Source organism: Pholcus phalangioides, unplaced genomic scaffold (genome assembly GCF_987345545.1).
Source record: "Pholcus phalangioides strain wild (caught in Gottingen) unplaced genomic scaffold, Ppha-v1.0 ptg000018l_1, whole genome shotgun sequence".
Lineage (NCBI taxonomy): Eukaryota > Metazoa > Arthropoda > Arachnida > Araneae > Pholcidae > Pholcus > Pholcus phalangioides.
The window spans coordinates 5313019-5328216 of NW_028301611.1; the positions used below are offsets into that span (position 1 = coordinate 5313019).

The 15198-nt window shown below is 37.5% G+C and overlaps 2 protein-coding genes across 3 annotated transcripts in view; one reads left to right on the forward strand and one right to left on the reverse strand.

Moving 5' to 3' along the window:
- ash1 (histone-lysine N-methyltransferase ash1) overlaps positions 1–13302 on the forward strand; it is a 57197-nt gene extending 43895 nt beyond the window's left edge. The window contains exons 22-26 of one of the 2 annotated variants that reach the window (XM_089247821.1): positions 4264–4348; positions 6794–6975; positions 9030–9102; positions 9946–10104; positions 10250–13302. In XM_089247821.1, coding sequence (XP_089103947.1) covers positions 4264–4348; positions 6794–6975; positions 9030–9102; positions 9946–10104; positions 10250–10396 — 646 coding nt within the window. In that variant the 3' untranslated portion in view covers positions 10397–13302. The remainder of the gene's footprint in view (positions 1–4263; positions 4349–6793; positions 6976–9029; positions 9103–9945; positions 10105–10249) is intronic. The other variant, XM_089247822.1, reaches the window with a different exon arrangement.
- LOC149071613 (uncharacterized) overlaps positions 11485–15198 on the reverse strand; it is a 32603-nt gene continuing 28889 nt past the window's right edge. The window contains exons 6-8 of the mRNA XM_089247996.1: positions 11976–12038; positions 11638–11688; positions 11485–11547 (exon numbers count right to left, since the gene is read on the reverse strand). Of these exons, the coding sequence (XP_089104122.1) occupies positions 11485–11547; positions 11638–11688; positions 11976–12038 (177 nt within the window). The remainder of the gene's footprint in view (positions 11548–11637; positions 11689–11975; positions 12039–15198) is intronic.

Below are 15198 nucleotides of genomic sequence, written 5' to 3' on the forward strand. Positions count from 1 at the left end.
AACCTTACGTGCGATGAGACGGGATAAGTGCCAAGGCACACTTCTATTATTGTAACTTCATCGTTACTTATGAGACGATCTGGCTCACACCATGACAGGGCGTGACGCCTTACTGATTAAGTCGGTCGTTAGTCGTAGGTGAGGAAGTAGGTAGGTAGCGAGGTAGTCAGTAAGTAGGTAGTGTGTCAGCACATCTCTAGCTGGCTTTTATATAGCAGCATTCCCACAATGCCTTACTGAAGAACCAATCACAACATAGAAGGTGCGGTATTAGCTTGTATCTGATTTACATAACTTCATGAGAAAAGGAAATACTGTAAACATTATAATATTAAATCTGACATCCAAACATAACAAATTGGAGACCGATCGGCGGACACACGATCCTACCGGTCGATCCCGGAGACAAAGGTAAAACAATGACTAGAATAAAGACGATTTCCACGGGGCCCAATTTGGTAACGTTACATTTAAATGTAACGTTACCAAATTTAAATGTAACGTTACCAAATTGGGCCCCGTGGAAATCGTCTTTATTCTAGTCATTGTTTTACCTTTGTCTCCGGGATCGACCGGTAGGATCGTGTGTCCGCCGATCGGTCTCCAATTTGTTATGTTTGGATGTCAGATTTAATATTATAATGTTTACAGTATTTCCTTTTCTCATGAAGTTATGTAAATCAGATACAAGCTAATACCGCACCTTCTATGTTGTGATTGGTTCTTCAGTAAGGCATTGTGGGAATGCTGCTATATAAAAGCCAGCTAGAGATGTGCTGACACACTACCTACTTACTGACTACCTCGCTACCTACCTACTTCCTCACCTACGACTAACGACCGACTTAATCAGTAAGGCGTCACGCCCTGTCATGGTGTGAGCCAGATCGTCTCATAAGTAACGATGAAGTTACAATAATAGAAGTGTGCCTTGGCACTTATCCCGTCTCATCGCACGTAAGGTTTCAATGTCGTCGTGATCCAGTGATCGGTTAGTGGCCAGACCGGCCACCCGTGGACTTTCATCTCCAGTTCCATGTGCAGTGGCTGAGCTTTCATCTCAACGTGTGTTTACACCAAAGTCGTCTGAAGCTGGTGACGACGAGTCTTTGGCTGTGTGGCAGACACCTGGGAGTATCTACCGGACGATGTGATAAGACGTGAAAACCTGGACAACGGCGGTGAGATCGATTCATATTTTTGTTTCATTGTGACAGTGAGAGAAAAGACTAACTGTGATAAAACGTTAATTAATAGTTTAACATATAAAAGGGCCTGTGATAATAGTGATTACGCTGATTAATGGTTTAACAATATAATTGAATAAATGTTATAGTTCTATCTAAACTTTGTCTATTCCATTGTTGTCATCCACTCAATGTTTACTGGGGGAAAAAATATTAAAGAACCGGGAGGTAACGATCAAGAACGTTACATAAATTCTGGGGGCTCGACCGACAAATAATTTTTGCAACGTATCTGGTTGACGTATTTCCAAAAAGGTTCTTACCCGCGGTGGAAATTGTTTGATGATCAATTCAATTTTTTCAGATACCAGTATCGATGAATCGTAAGATTTAAATAATTCAAGTTTATACAAGACAAAGTCCAAATAGGAGCCACTCAAATAATTTTGAGAAAATAAGGCCTGAGCCAACTCAATCCGTGTATGATGCGGTGAAAATGTTTGTAGCATTAACTTCCTAAAATTTTCCCAAGGATCACCATAATCCATTTTTTGAAGTTCATCTTTACCTATATTGGCCCACCACAATTGAGCTCTACCCTCAAAGGCACTTACTGCAATTTCGATTTTATTCCGGATATTTTGTAGAGAGAAGAAAATATTACACTTGCTCAAAAATTCTCGAACATTATTATGTCCGGAAAATGTTAAACGATCATTACTCGGATAAGCTGGCCCAGTAAATGAATTGCCGGAATTCAATGGGACCGTGGGTGAAAACCCCGATCGAGTCCGATCGTCATTCTCGAAAATAAGATCATTATGATCGGATTCAACTTGTATACAAAAATCATCTCTACCTGAATATCCAGGCGTACTATTCAAATAACTAGAATTCATTGTTACAATTAAACATTAATTTATCAAAAATATTTGCGAAAAAAATCCCGTAAAAATTATTAGAATCAAAACACAAATGCAAAAAAAATATTAAATTGGGTTCGATCATCGATCACAACATTTTCGAAAAGTTCAAATTTACCATACGATCATAATATTTGACTAGATATAATACCCACGACTAGATCGACTAACAAAACACAAGCGATGTTCGCGATCGCTCGTTGAAACACGAATTTGCAATGCGATCGCTCGTTAAAACATGAATTTGCGAAATGATCACAAAAACTCAAACCAGAGATTAAAATTACGATCTCAATATTGCAATTCCAAAACTGTCATCCAAAATCAATGAACTGGTATCGATCGAGCCCCCAGAATTTATGTAACGTTCTTGATCGTTACCTCCCGGTTCTTTAATATTTTTTCCCCCAGTAAACATTGAGTGGATGACAACAATGGAATAGACAAAGTTTAGATAGAACTATAACATTTATTCAATTATATTGTTAAACCATTAATCAGCGTAATCACTATTATCACAGGCCCTTTTATATGTTAAACTATTAATTAACGTTTTATCACAATTATCACAGTTAGTCTTTTCTCTCACTGTCACAATGAAACAAAAATATGAATCGATCTCACCGCCGTTGTCCAGGTTTTCACGTCTTATCACATCGTCCGGTAGATACTCCCAGGTGTCTGCCACACAGCCAAAGACTCGTCGTCACCAGCTTCAGACGACTTTGGTGTAAACACACGTTGAGATGAAAGCTCAGCCACTGCACATGGAACTGGAGATGAAAGTCCACGGGTGGCCGGTCTGGCCACTAACCGATCACTGGATCACGACGACATTGAAACCTTACGTGCGATGAGACGGGATAAGTGCCAAGGCACACTTCTATTATTGTAACTTCATCGTTACTTATGAGACGATCTGGCTCACACCATGACAAAGCGTGACGCCTTACTGATTAAGTCGGTCGTTAGTCGTAGGTGAGGAAGTAGGTAGGTAGAGAGAGGGCGTCAGCACATCTCTAGCTGGCTTTTATATAGTAGCATTCCCACAATGCCTTACTGAAGAACCAATCACAACATAGAAGGTGCGGTATTAGCTTGTATCTGATTTACATAACTTCATGAGAAAAGGAAAACCAATCACAACATTAGCTTGTATCTGATTTACATAACTTCATGAGAAAAGGAAATACTGTAAGCATTATAATATTAAATCTGGCATCCAAACATATCAAATTGGAGATCTGGCCAGGATCCACAACTTTTAGGCCTATTGCACATTGTAAAAACTCATGACATTATAAACCGTGAGATGGTCCTAGGAACCACCGACGGCATGGAGGTAAAATATATTACATATTTATATAACACTTTGCTGAACATTTATATTATATTGCACTAATATATTACACAATTAAAATAGAGTTTAACGATGACGACTCGACGTGGCCTCCACCGACGAACCACGGGAACCCCCCAGAGGGAAAGAGAAGGTAACCAGACGAGCTATTGGGATCTCTGACATAGATGTAAAGCGGAATTTATATGGGACGTTGGTAGCCCGACCTCTGGCCCCGTTCTCGCCCGACGGCTAGGAGACCCCACCTCCGGACCGTCAGACTAAGCGAACTAACTGACCCGAACCGGATTGTCAGCGGAAGCCTCGGGTGGTTTCCGGTAACCAACGAACCCTGGGGCCTAAACAAGATTAATTGAACAACAGGATTGTAAGAGATCCCAGGTCGTCATGTTACACCAGACACTTGTTGTGTTATATAGACGTTGCCGACCGCAGCGCCGTACTCTGATTGGTTCCATATCTGTTTATTTGCATACGCATGCCTTTACCAGTTTTTTTGGCTCTTCAGTTTATATTAGTTTATGTATGGAAGAGAAATGAAAAACATATGATGGCAGCATATGATTATTTCCATATTCAGTGATTAGGGGCATGGCAAAAATGATTACATACAATATCTAAATGTAAGCTCGATTGACGAAAAGTGATTCGGGGAAAAACTCAATGATCTGTGCTATAAACCAATAATTTATTTCAAACGTGGGGAAAAAAATTAGTTAAATTTATTACTTTAATCCAGGTCTGTGTGCATATTTCTGCCAATGTTTTATTATTTTTTTGTTTATGGTTTTAGCAAAGAAAAGTATGCATTTGGACATCATTACTTACGACCAGAAGAAACCTATTATGAACATACACGGAGGTTTTTCCCAAATGAGGTAATATTACAATTTTTATTGATGTCACATAATATTAGTATAAGTTGGAACAATATTTTAAATTATCTTGTTTTTGATACAAAATAAACAAGCCTTTTGAATAAAAAATTTTGATACAATCTTCATGATTCTTTTAGTACCTTGAATTTGTATACAGTCCCGATAAACTAGCACACATTCTTCAATCTATGATGGTTTTTTGCATGCAAAAGCTGTCAAAAAAGACTAAAACCTTTCATTGGGGGGGGGGGACAATTACCAGACAGGACTACATCCCAACTATACTTCAAAGTGTAAGTGTGGATCAAATGAAAACGGAATAGGAGCCACAGAATGAAATAAGATCATTTATTTCAAATGTAATCTCCAAAGCTAAATAAGCACTTGTCCTATCTTTTCATCAAGCGCTGAATACCCTGCTCATAGAAGTCCTTTGGTTGAAATCAGAATCAGTCTCGAAAACTCTCCATGACTTCACTGTCCAAAAAAAAATGAAAACCCTTTTTATACCTTGTTCAGCAGACCAAAAATGTGAAGGTCACATGGCAAATAGATCCAAACTTTACAGTGGGTGCTCCAACACTGTCCACCAGAACTTCACTAACAAAGTAAGAGTTCTTTTCTGTATAAGAGCAGCCCTATGTGGCTGTTCGTTGTCATGCAGTAAAACTACTCCAAAGGATGATAGGCCAGGTCATTTGGCCTTGATTGTTGCATGCAAACGGTGCAGGTTATTGCAGTACACAGCAGCACTGAGAGGGATACTTGCATGGTGGTCCAGGAACTTGAGAAGTGAGTTGAACACCCACTGTATACTCCGGATCTGTCGCCATGTCATAGCTGCCAAGTCTCCCAAATTTTTCGGGAATCTCCCGAATTTTAGCTTCATCGCTCGACCTCCCGAAAAGTTCTTAAATCTCCCGAATTTTTACGAAAATCACAAAAATCCCTAATTGTCCCTAAAAATTCCCTACTTCATTAAAAAAATCCCCGCTTATGAAAACAATCCCTAAGGAATTTCTTGTGAGGCATGAAGCCTCTTTTTTTTCCCTTTCGAAGTGACGTCACACGTCGTAAATGGGGAAATTCCCTTTTTAAGGAAGTTTTACAAACCCTCTGATGGTAACAAGAAAGTTGTTTGTCTTATCGTGCAGGGAATGGCTTAGCAACCAATAGTCCTGGATAATAATTGAAGATTCTAGTGACGCGCATATGGTCAAAATTTCTTTTGTTGAAGTTACGACGTGCGATATAACAAAGCATGAATAATGATAAGCAAAAACATATTTAATCAATTTTGAAGATACCTATTCCGATGAATTTCCTTTCATCAAACGTTCCAGAAGAGTGCTGACTTTTCCTTTTTGTACAAGTTGTGTTACGGACATAAACATCGGTCATGGAAAGACTGCCATCATCAGTCGTGAAGTGAAAAAAAACATCAAGCAAGTGTCACAAAAAGTCAGTGTTCTTCAAAAATTGACGGTGTTTTCCTTCATCTTCCGATGATTTTGGGGTCATTCGCGGAGAATGTTTGTTCGCAATTTTTCTGATTGAACACAATATTTATTTTTACATCATTGAAGTTTTGGCCTCCAATTTCACTTGTTTTTTGCGTAGGAATTTTATTCCCAATGGTTTAACTTCAGTAGGGATTTTATTCCCTACGCTTTAACTTTTATGTTTGGAAAATCCCTATTTTATTTGGAAAAATCCCAAATTAATAAAATGTATTTATTAGGGAGTGGTTTTAGCATAAAATAAGGGTTTGCGCGAAAATCTCCCGAATTTTCATTTTCAAAAGTTGGCAGCTATGCCATGTGACTCTCAAATTTGTGGTGCATTGAAGGGTTTGAGTTTTTTTTTTTGGACACTGAAGTCATGGACTATGTTCTAAACTGGTCCCAATCTCCGCCAAAGGACTTCTATGAGCATTGTACTCACTGCTTGGTGAAACAGTACTGGTGTAGCCTTGGAGATTATTTTTGAAATAAACTGTCATTTCACTCTGTGGCTCTTTTTCCATTTTCTTTTGATCTACCCTTATTTACACCTTGCATATCTACACACTTGGCTCACATACCCTTCTACTGATAGAAGCACAGCTTCACAGCTGTATTCCTATTTTTTTTTCTGTGTTCTCAAACGTAGAGCCTTACAGTGCCAAAGAAAAGGGTATCTAAAATAACGAATGATCTGCATGGTGGTATTAACATTTATGTTCATGGTACAAAAAGGAAAAAAGAAACTCTGAAATGTGTATCCAGTCCAGAATCTTGATTGTTGAACAAAAAAAGATATTTTATTGTATTAACATATTATACACTATTGCTAAAATATATGTTATTGTGACAGTCTTGTCATTTGCGAGCTTTCTCGCTGATGAAAAATTTTCACTTTTTTGTTATTTGCTTAGTCATTGTTTGAGTGCTCTTTGGTTTTCAGGTCTTCAGAGTTCCTCTGTACCAAACTGTCCGTTTAGACAGTGTTGTCGGCCATTGCTGTGTTATGGATCTGTCGACATATTGCAAAGGGAAGCCAAAAGGCATAAAAGAAGATGATGTGTATATTTGTGAATACCGTGTTGACAAAACTGCTAATTTCTTTTATAAAATATCTAAGACGAAGTACGTTTATTTTGATGTTTATTTTATTTTTGATCTATTTCAAAAAAAATTATATTTTTCCTCAGAAATTGCTACTATATAGTGATATTGATTTATTCTCCGATTTTCTCAGAATTTCATAGTGCTCAATGTACTTCTATGATTCATTCATTATTGATTCACTTGGTTCAATAATGAATGAAGAGAACAAACACGCATCTCATAACATGAATCCAACTGGATTCGTGGATTAATTGCTACTAGTATTGTTCCTACTAAAACAGGGTTTGTATGGTGCTTAAAAATCCACCAAAAGTCAATTTTCATTTTCTTTTTCTTTTTCTAAGGACTCCTTAAGATCCTCGTAGCTGAATCTAAAAAAGTCCTTACTTTTCCCCTATCTGGGAATACTTACAGCTGAGGTTGTCCTTTAGTCTTCAGTGATGAGTTGTCCTTGATGCTGAAAGAAGTTCCTAAAAAAGGGAGAAAAATAAAAAAGGGGAGAGGGGAAGAGATTTCTTTAGAGGGATTTCAAAATTAATGTCCTGATCCAATAGTGCATTTCATACTTTCCCAAGCCAAATAGCACTTGTTTGTGAATATATTAATTTTTTTTGTGTGTGTGTACTTGGAAACTCAAATATACTTTTATATCAGTGTCCCCAATAATACACTCAGCATCCCCAAATTCTTGGAATTTCGAAAAAGGATGCCAAAAAATGTTCTTCCCGTGTACTGCGAAATGATTATTTCCAAGAGAGCATGTTTCATTTCCTCGTACTTCAGCACCACTGGTCTTTGGGTTTCTTGCGGTGTTTCACTTATTTTTATTATGACTATTTTTAAATTGCATAGATCTACCGATCTTTACCATAACAATAAATGCATATCTCTCATGTGAGAGAGTTTTCAAAGAAATTTCTTTGAAATCATTTGTCTCTCTCCTTTGTGTATCGATTGCACCGATTTCGCCAGACCAGAATCCTGGGTAATTATGCTGGGTTGTCGCACAGAGAAGACAAAGTTGGAGCCGATTTGTTTTTTGTCAGTGCACGGAATGCATTCTGTAAAGTTGCGCTTAAACTGCCATTCTATTTGATGCCCAAACATCCAAAAACCAATTTTCTTCAAAATCGCCACATGCTGTGGGGTAAAAACAGGTTTTTGAGTGGTTCAACGCAGTGGGTCCGGACCTGGCTTCATTCGCATAGTGCATGGTCGAGCTCGCGAAACTTGTGTCGGAAATAATATTTCACCATAGGAGCTCTGATGTGAAAACGGGGATGGGGGTCTAGGGTTGCGAGATTTCTGTATATACGGCCCACTAGGGTGTATGCAAGTTGGGTTATGTTGAATATTTGTCAATTATTAAGGGATCCTCCGACCTCGGAAAGTGACTTCGGGTTGTGGGGGGGAGGGGGAAGGCTCATGTGCCCTAGCCTTATAAGTTCCTGTGCCAATGAGGTGCTGTATATAATGAACTTACAATTAAAATTTGAAAAAAAAATTAAAATTTTGAGTGATTATTTTTTATTGTACTATGATTATATGTTGTCTGAGGGGAATACTCTTCCCCCCCCCCCCCCATCATGGCAAAGCTGAACATTCATCACTACTGAGAAGCTTTAAGATACTGTTGCCATGCTTGATGAATTCTTATAATGCAAAAGTTACAATTTCTAAATTGCTCTTCATTTATATTTTTGAGAAGAGTGGGAAAATTTTGTGTGGGCAGATTAAAAACACATTTGCATATGTGGCCTGCCCCCTTTTATTTTTGCTGTAAAACTCATAATTTCTGAAGTTTGTCATAATTCCTTAAAAACTGTTTAAAAACTCCTTAATTCTTATTTAGGAAATTTCGTATGAACCCTGTAAAATGAAGAATTTTAGGCATGATTTGTATACAAATCAAAAACAGTGTTTTAATTTCTGATTTTCCTGCAAGTCCCAAATGTGTTACCTTCTTTAAACCAGCAATTCCATTATGGTTGAGTTTTTATTTATATGGAGGACAGAAAAACAGTGTTTTTGAAGATTTGAGGCATGAAAATGATTTTTTTTTTCTCTTCAAGGTTCCATATTTGTATGAAGAGCTATGCGTTTGAATACTTTGAGAAGAGGTTGAATCCTAAACGGACGTCTATGGTAAGTTCATTTGCTTTCCCATCAGTTTGTTTGGTAGATAAATTACTGTGAATTGTTCAAGCTATGTAAAAGCTTACTAGCAAGCTATAAAAAAGTAGTTGAACTAAGTTTGTTCGCAAGTTTCAAGCGACAGTCGACGCTCGTTTTTACAAACCCGTGCACACGTAAAAAATAGTTTGTAGAATCTAAAGTTTGTAAATGGAAAAGACGTTGAAAAAAATGGCATATTGTTTGGGACCAGATAATTGGTTCTTAAAAATGTTTTTAACAATGGCCAAAAAAAATTTCCGATTTCTTGGCACTGTGTCTTCAAAAATAGGTTGGGGTCATCATAATTCCAAAAAATTAATTTGAAAAGAAAAAAAGAACCTGTAGTATACAGTCAAATCTTGATAAGTCGAATGTGCAGCAGCGAACAAAAAACTTTGACTTATCGAACATTTCGGTTTCAGAGTGGGAAGAAGAAAAATTTATCAAAACAATAGCGTTATTATCGCATTAGTAAAACATGTCATACTACTGGAGATAAAGAGATTCAAAAACACAAGTTACTCTATAATTTAATCGTATTCAATTATTGAATGAAAATATTTAGAAATAAACTAGATATATGGAATATTATGGAAATGGCCGCATACACGATGCTCATGTAGATGAAAAACAAACTATATAGATACCAGACCTGCCAACTCTCTGGATTTAGGTGGGAGACTCCGGATTTTTCGCAGTATATTACTCTACCTCTGTTTAACGTATTTAACATTATCAGTCTCAAAGAAGGCTGCATGAATCCAGTGCCCTGATATTTCTGAAAAATTCCTTTCGTCTCTTTGCTTGTTATAGCAGAATGCTGTTCCTAATACATATCGAAAGCGAGGAAGCTCCAATGAGAAATCCTCATTAGAAAGAGCGAGACCATCGACCTCAGAAAGCTGTCGGAAAAGGCCCAGATCCAAATCTCGGAAAGATATTGAGCTTCGACTCGAAGAAAGCCCAGAAAGCGTGAGTAGTATATTTATGGCACTTAATCATTTCGTACTTAAATTAAAGAGTTTTTGTTTAACAGTTTATGGTGGTTGCTTTCTCATCTATAATTTCAGATAAAAATTTCAAAAATTATATGTTTTCTCTTTTTTGTTGCAAACAGAGGGAACGGAAAAGGAGCCATGTGAACGATATAACCATGAACCTCATCACTGCGGCGTCATGCAAGCAATGTGTCGATCTCACGTATCTTCTGGAAGGAGGTTATGGAAAGCGAACTAGAAAGAAAATATGCCCCTCACTCAGTTGAGATTAAATGGATTGACGGCAGTCCCGTTTTTTTTCTCTCTCATTTGAGGTGTGTGTTTGGGCAACCCTCTCTCTCCCGCGCCCTGGCTGCTAGTCACTGTTAATACCAGGACCTTCATATATATTATTTTTTTTCCATATAAATATGTACACATAAAATACTTATATATATATATGTACATTGATCGATTGCAATTATTTTATTTAACCAAATCAGGCTTCTTCTGGAGCTGAGAGACTAAACGAAACGAACACCTTTGTTGAAAGATGTTAGGACTCGTCATACACTGATCTGAATATGTACAGGTTTCGTGATATGTACAGTCATTTTCGATGTTTACCTCCTGACCTCTATCGCTGCCACCTTTCTTTTTCTTTTTCTTCTCGCTCATCGCTGTAAAAATCATTGGAAAAGTGTTTTCTCTTTGAGATTTGTTGGAAGGGAGGCAATCATTTCACCAGACAATGCATGCATCGTGATCGGTTATCATGTTATGACTGTACATTAAGTGACGTTTGATATATACGTGTATATGACCGCGTTTTTTTTTTCTTTTAAGATCGTAAAAATTTATTTTGTTCTTTTCTTTTTTGGTGCAGCGTTCAAGTAGTTTGATTTTTGAACATTTTCCCCCCTATGCAGAATATCAAATTGTGTTGATACTTGTGATGATTATATTCTCGTTGATATTTCATTCTCGTGCTGTGTGCGTGTTTGTGTGTCCGCTGATGTCTTGGCGCTTCGTGAAATTTAAATTATTATCTATCGCGATTTTCTTTTAGAGTTTTGATTTTGTCTTAGTAGATTTTAATGAAACGATTTCATGGGTTGGGTGAAACTTTTTAGCATATTTTTTTTATGTCTGGTCTTGATTGAAGTTCTTGTTCCCATGATGAGAACCATGTTGCATTATATGATGATGATGTGAAAGGAAATAAAATGAAGTAGGTGCCTCAAGCCTCCAAAATTACATTTTCGAAAACGTAGGCACAGCAGTAGTTAGGCCCATAAAATACTGCATGTAGAAAAACTTTGAATCTGTTTGTTTGGTTGTTTCCCCCCCCCCCCCATTATTACTTTTTCCCCTTTTATTTTAGATGCTCTATTTTTGTGTCATGATCCATCACTTTTGCAATTTCGTGCTCAAGAATCTGTAAATTTCATAATGAGAAAATTTGAGTAGAGCACCTTACTTATTCTCCTTGTAGATGGAGTTTATATTGAGTATTATAGGGACTTACCAGAGGGTTCGCTGTTTCTTTTGCTCTTTCGTCTGCAGCCTTGACTGCTATCTTCAGAGATGAGTCTCATTCGTTATTGGCCGAGAACGTTTACTACAGTGCACCCTCATTAAGTTGGACCAATTTTGAGCGGAGCTGATCCTTGATATCAAAAATCTGGGTTAACCGGAGAATGTGGAAACAATAAAATATGAAAAACACCTACAGAAAAGTACCTTTATGTTGAACAAATCGAGTATCAATGGTATTTACACACATTGTAAAGAGACGTTATGTTAATAAAAGTGTACTTTGTGGGAAAAAATATTGTAAGCTTCTCTGCTGTGTGTCTTTTGTACCACTTGTGAGCCTCCACTCATCCCCTGCTTCAGCATAAGAAGCTCGGCCGGTGTTCTCTCCACCTGATTTTAGAAATAGACCAAACGTTATACTAAATAGGATGCTGCTTCTGCAGGACTCTGGTGGATCGTCATCGTTATTCTCGTGTGCACCTTCACATCGTTTAAAAAAAATTCAAATACAGTTTTCTTTCCCATTTCACGTCTGGGTTATTCAGAGATCCGAGTTAAAAGGGTCCATTATATTCTAAGAGAATTTCAGCTTGTGAAAGGATTGGAAACCAGCCTGAGTTTATCTTCAAAGTTTCTTCTTCTATTTGTTGAAGTTATTCTTATGCCGATATATCTCTGTAGCTTCTCTGTTGAGGTGGGGATAGTAATGTGCATTGGACGAAATCACTCGGGTCTTCTCAAAATAAATCTTGTGTCCGGTTGTTAATACGTGTTCGGCTATGGCAAACTTGTCTCATTGTCCCAGTCTGCAACTTCTCTGGTGTTTCTTTACACCGGTGGCTGTGCTTCTTTTGGAGATGCCAATATATACTTTGCCGCATGGCATTTTATAAACACCAGTTGCTGAAAGAACATCTCGCCTGTCCTATACTGAGCGGAGTGATTGCTCCAGTTTCTTTGTAGGAATATAAATGGTCCTGATCCGAAGAGATACTTGTCTCGTGATACTAACTTTTTTTGGCTGCGGCTACATGACATTATTTGTCGTATCCCGTATTCACAGCTGTAAGGAAATCATGGAACTGCTTCAATCATTTGTAGACGTCTTGTATATTAATTTTACATCTCGCAGCAATATATACTTTGGACTATTTATTTCGAGCGTATAGAAGTGCCATCACGTCGTTTCTCGAACTGTTTTATAAAATTTTGTTTGCCGATGATTGTTCAGTGATTCATATTGTATCGAGTTATTTTAATCTGTAGAATTTTAAGTCTGGCGGGTTGATGGTGATTTTTTTAAAAGACAAACTGATATATACTTATCGATGCCACGTACGCATTTTTTTTTCATTGCATGTTGAAATGAATTTTTTTTAACGGGGAAAAAACTTTTTATTTTACGCCGCTGTAATTATGTCATCACATTTTTCTGTTTTATATCATGCACGTTATTTTCTATATTCTTTTGATTTTAATGTACTTTTAGCCATACGTTGTTTTAGTTTCATTTTTCTTGGCAGTTATTTATATACGTTGTTGCATTGTAAATTTTTTTTCCCCGGGGGGTACTTCCTTCAAAGTTGTTGTCCGTGGACATCTGTGTACATAATATACATATATATATATATATATAATTGATTTAGAGAAATGAAAATTTCAAACGTAATAAAAGTTTTTTTTCTAAAACAAATTATTAGTATTCTTGATTAGCACTTAATTTATGTGCTTTGCGAATGCAAGCCAGTCTCTGCAGAGATCAGGCAGACCTTCAACACGATACTTACATAACATGAAAAATTCAAGCATTCACAATCCTCACTACAGAAGACAGATGGTAGCACCAGCTAGAACGCAGAACAAGCGCTTCTCTAATAACAAATATGTTAAACAGACCATGCATGCACAGAACATATATTCCAGCTTGCACTGACTCATTAGAAATTCGGTAGAGAAAGGTGCATGTATATATGTGGGTAAGTAGTAGTAGTTTGTGTGGTTTGCTTTTGCATATGCTCCAGGATGTCCTGTGACTAGGACTTTTGTGAGGAGGCGGAAAACAATTTCGTCATTTCCCCCCCCCCCCAAATTCAATGATTTTATAGCAGTTTTTGTTCCCACCTAAAATTTGGCCCCAGTTCCAACTCTTCATACTCATTTATGAAAAATCAGCAGAAGACTATCGACCAAGTTTTACTTTTCTTTTTTTTGTTCTTATTTGCTTGTGTGCAGTAACCCTTGAGAAACTGATGGAATGACACATATAGAGCTGAGGCCACTCTTCTGGCAAAAAGGGTGAGCGAAGTTATAGAATATAAATTATTGTATCACATTTTCTCAAAGATAGTCACCTCCCGAATGTTTATGTTATGTTTATGTGCACCTCTATAAGACGGAAACCCTGTCTGAAACGAAAAATAATTTCAGTCTTTTGACCTTCTGTTTTACACAGATTTCACTGTATTAAACTACACATGCACCTCGTCTACATTCCGCTGCGGAGCTTCTAAAGAATTGGTACATGTTGGAATGTATGTGTACGTGTAGTGAACCTACCGTGAAGCTTGTGTCCTGCTATCAATTTTTCTAACTGTGAGTGAAGTGTAATGATTGTATAATTGTGTCATTGCAGGCTTGTTGCTCTCTGTGGCGAGGCTTTTTAACAGCAAGATTGGCCCTCGCATTCATACCTCAAAGTTGGAAACCACAGGTCACATTTCAACGCAAAATTATGCATTATCAATATAATATGTATAGTACAATATATCATCGTACAAATACGGATGACTGTAATTTCGTCTCTAATTTTCTTCATTTCAGAGCGCTAGTGACCTAAGATTACGGGGTTTTCATTTCACTCACCTTTAAGAAAAGACTTCCAGAACCCCTTTTGTGTTTTATCTTGGGTTTTTTTGGGGCTCAAAAGCTCAGAGCAGTTTTCCACGTTTTTCTAGTCTTTGACACTGCCCTATACAGGGCCGGATTAGCCATTAAGCACATACTTAGGGCATCAGTACTAAAGGGGCACCACAAAAAAATATCAAAAGGTTTGTACTTATTTGCATATTTACTCTTGAAAATCGGAACAAGATCTGATTGTCACTTGACACCCTGGTGCCATAAGTGCCCAGATGGGCCCTTTCAGTAAACCGAGTTCTATAGAATAAGGACATGATTTTTTTGGGTCATTAGTGGATCAACTGTGTAGTTTGATCTATAGAAGTAAAATAAATGCTACCAGGTGTAAATTACAAACTTGAGAATGCATCTAAAAGAGAAATACTCGAGATATATAACGGTGATTCATCAGAAATATACCTATTGGCAGGGCCGCAACTGGATACTTGGTTACCAGGGCAGGGCCGTCTTAAGCCATGGGTCCACCCGGGCACGGCTCGGGGGCCTCAAGAGAAATATATTGTCCCGAATATACACTGCTGGCCACCCAAATTGAACACCAAGAAAGACAAGAGATATCGCAACAATATTTATTTTGTAGATAACATGTTGACCAAGCATCAAATGATTAAATTTATAGACTTCTGTGAAG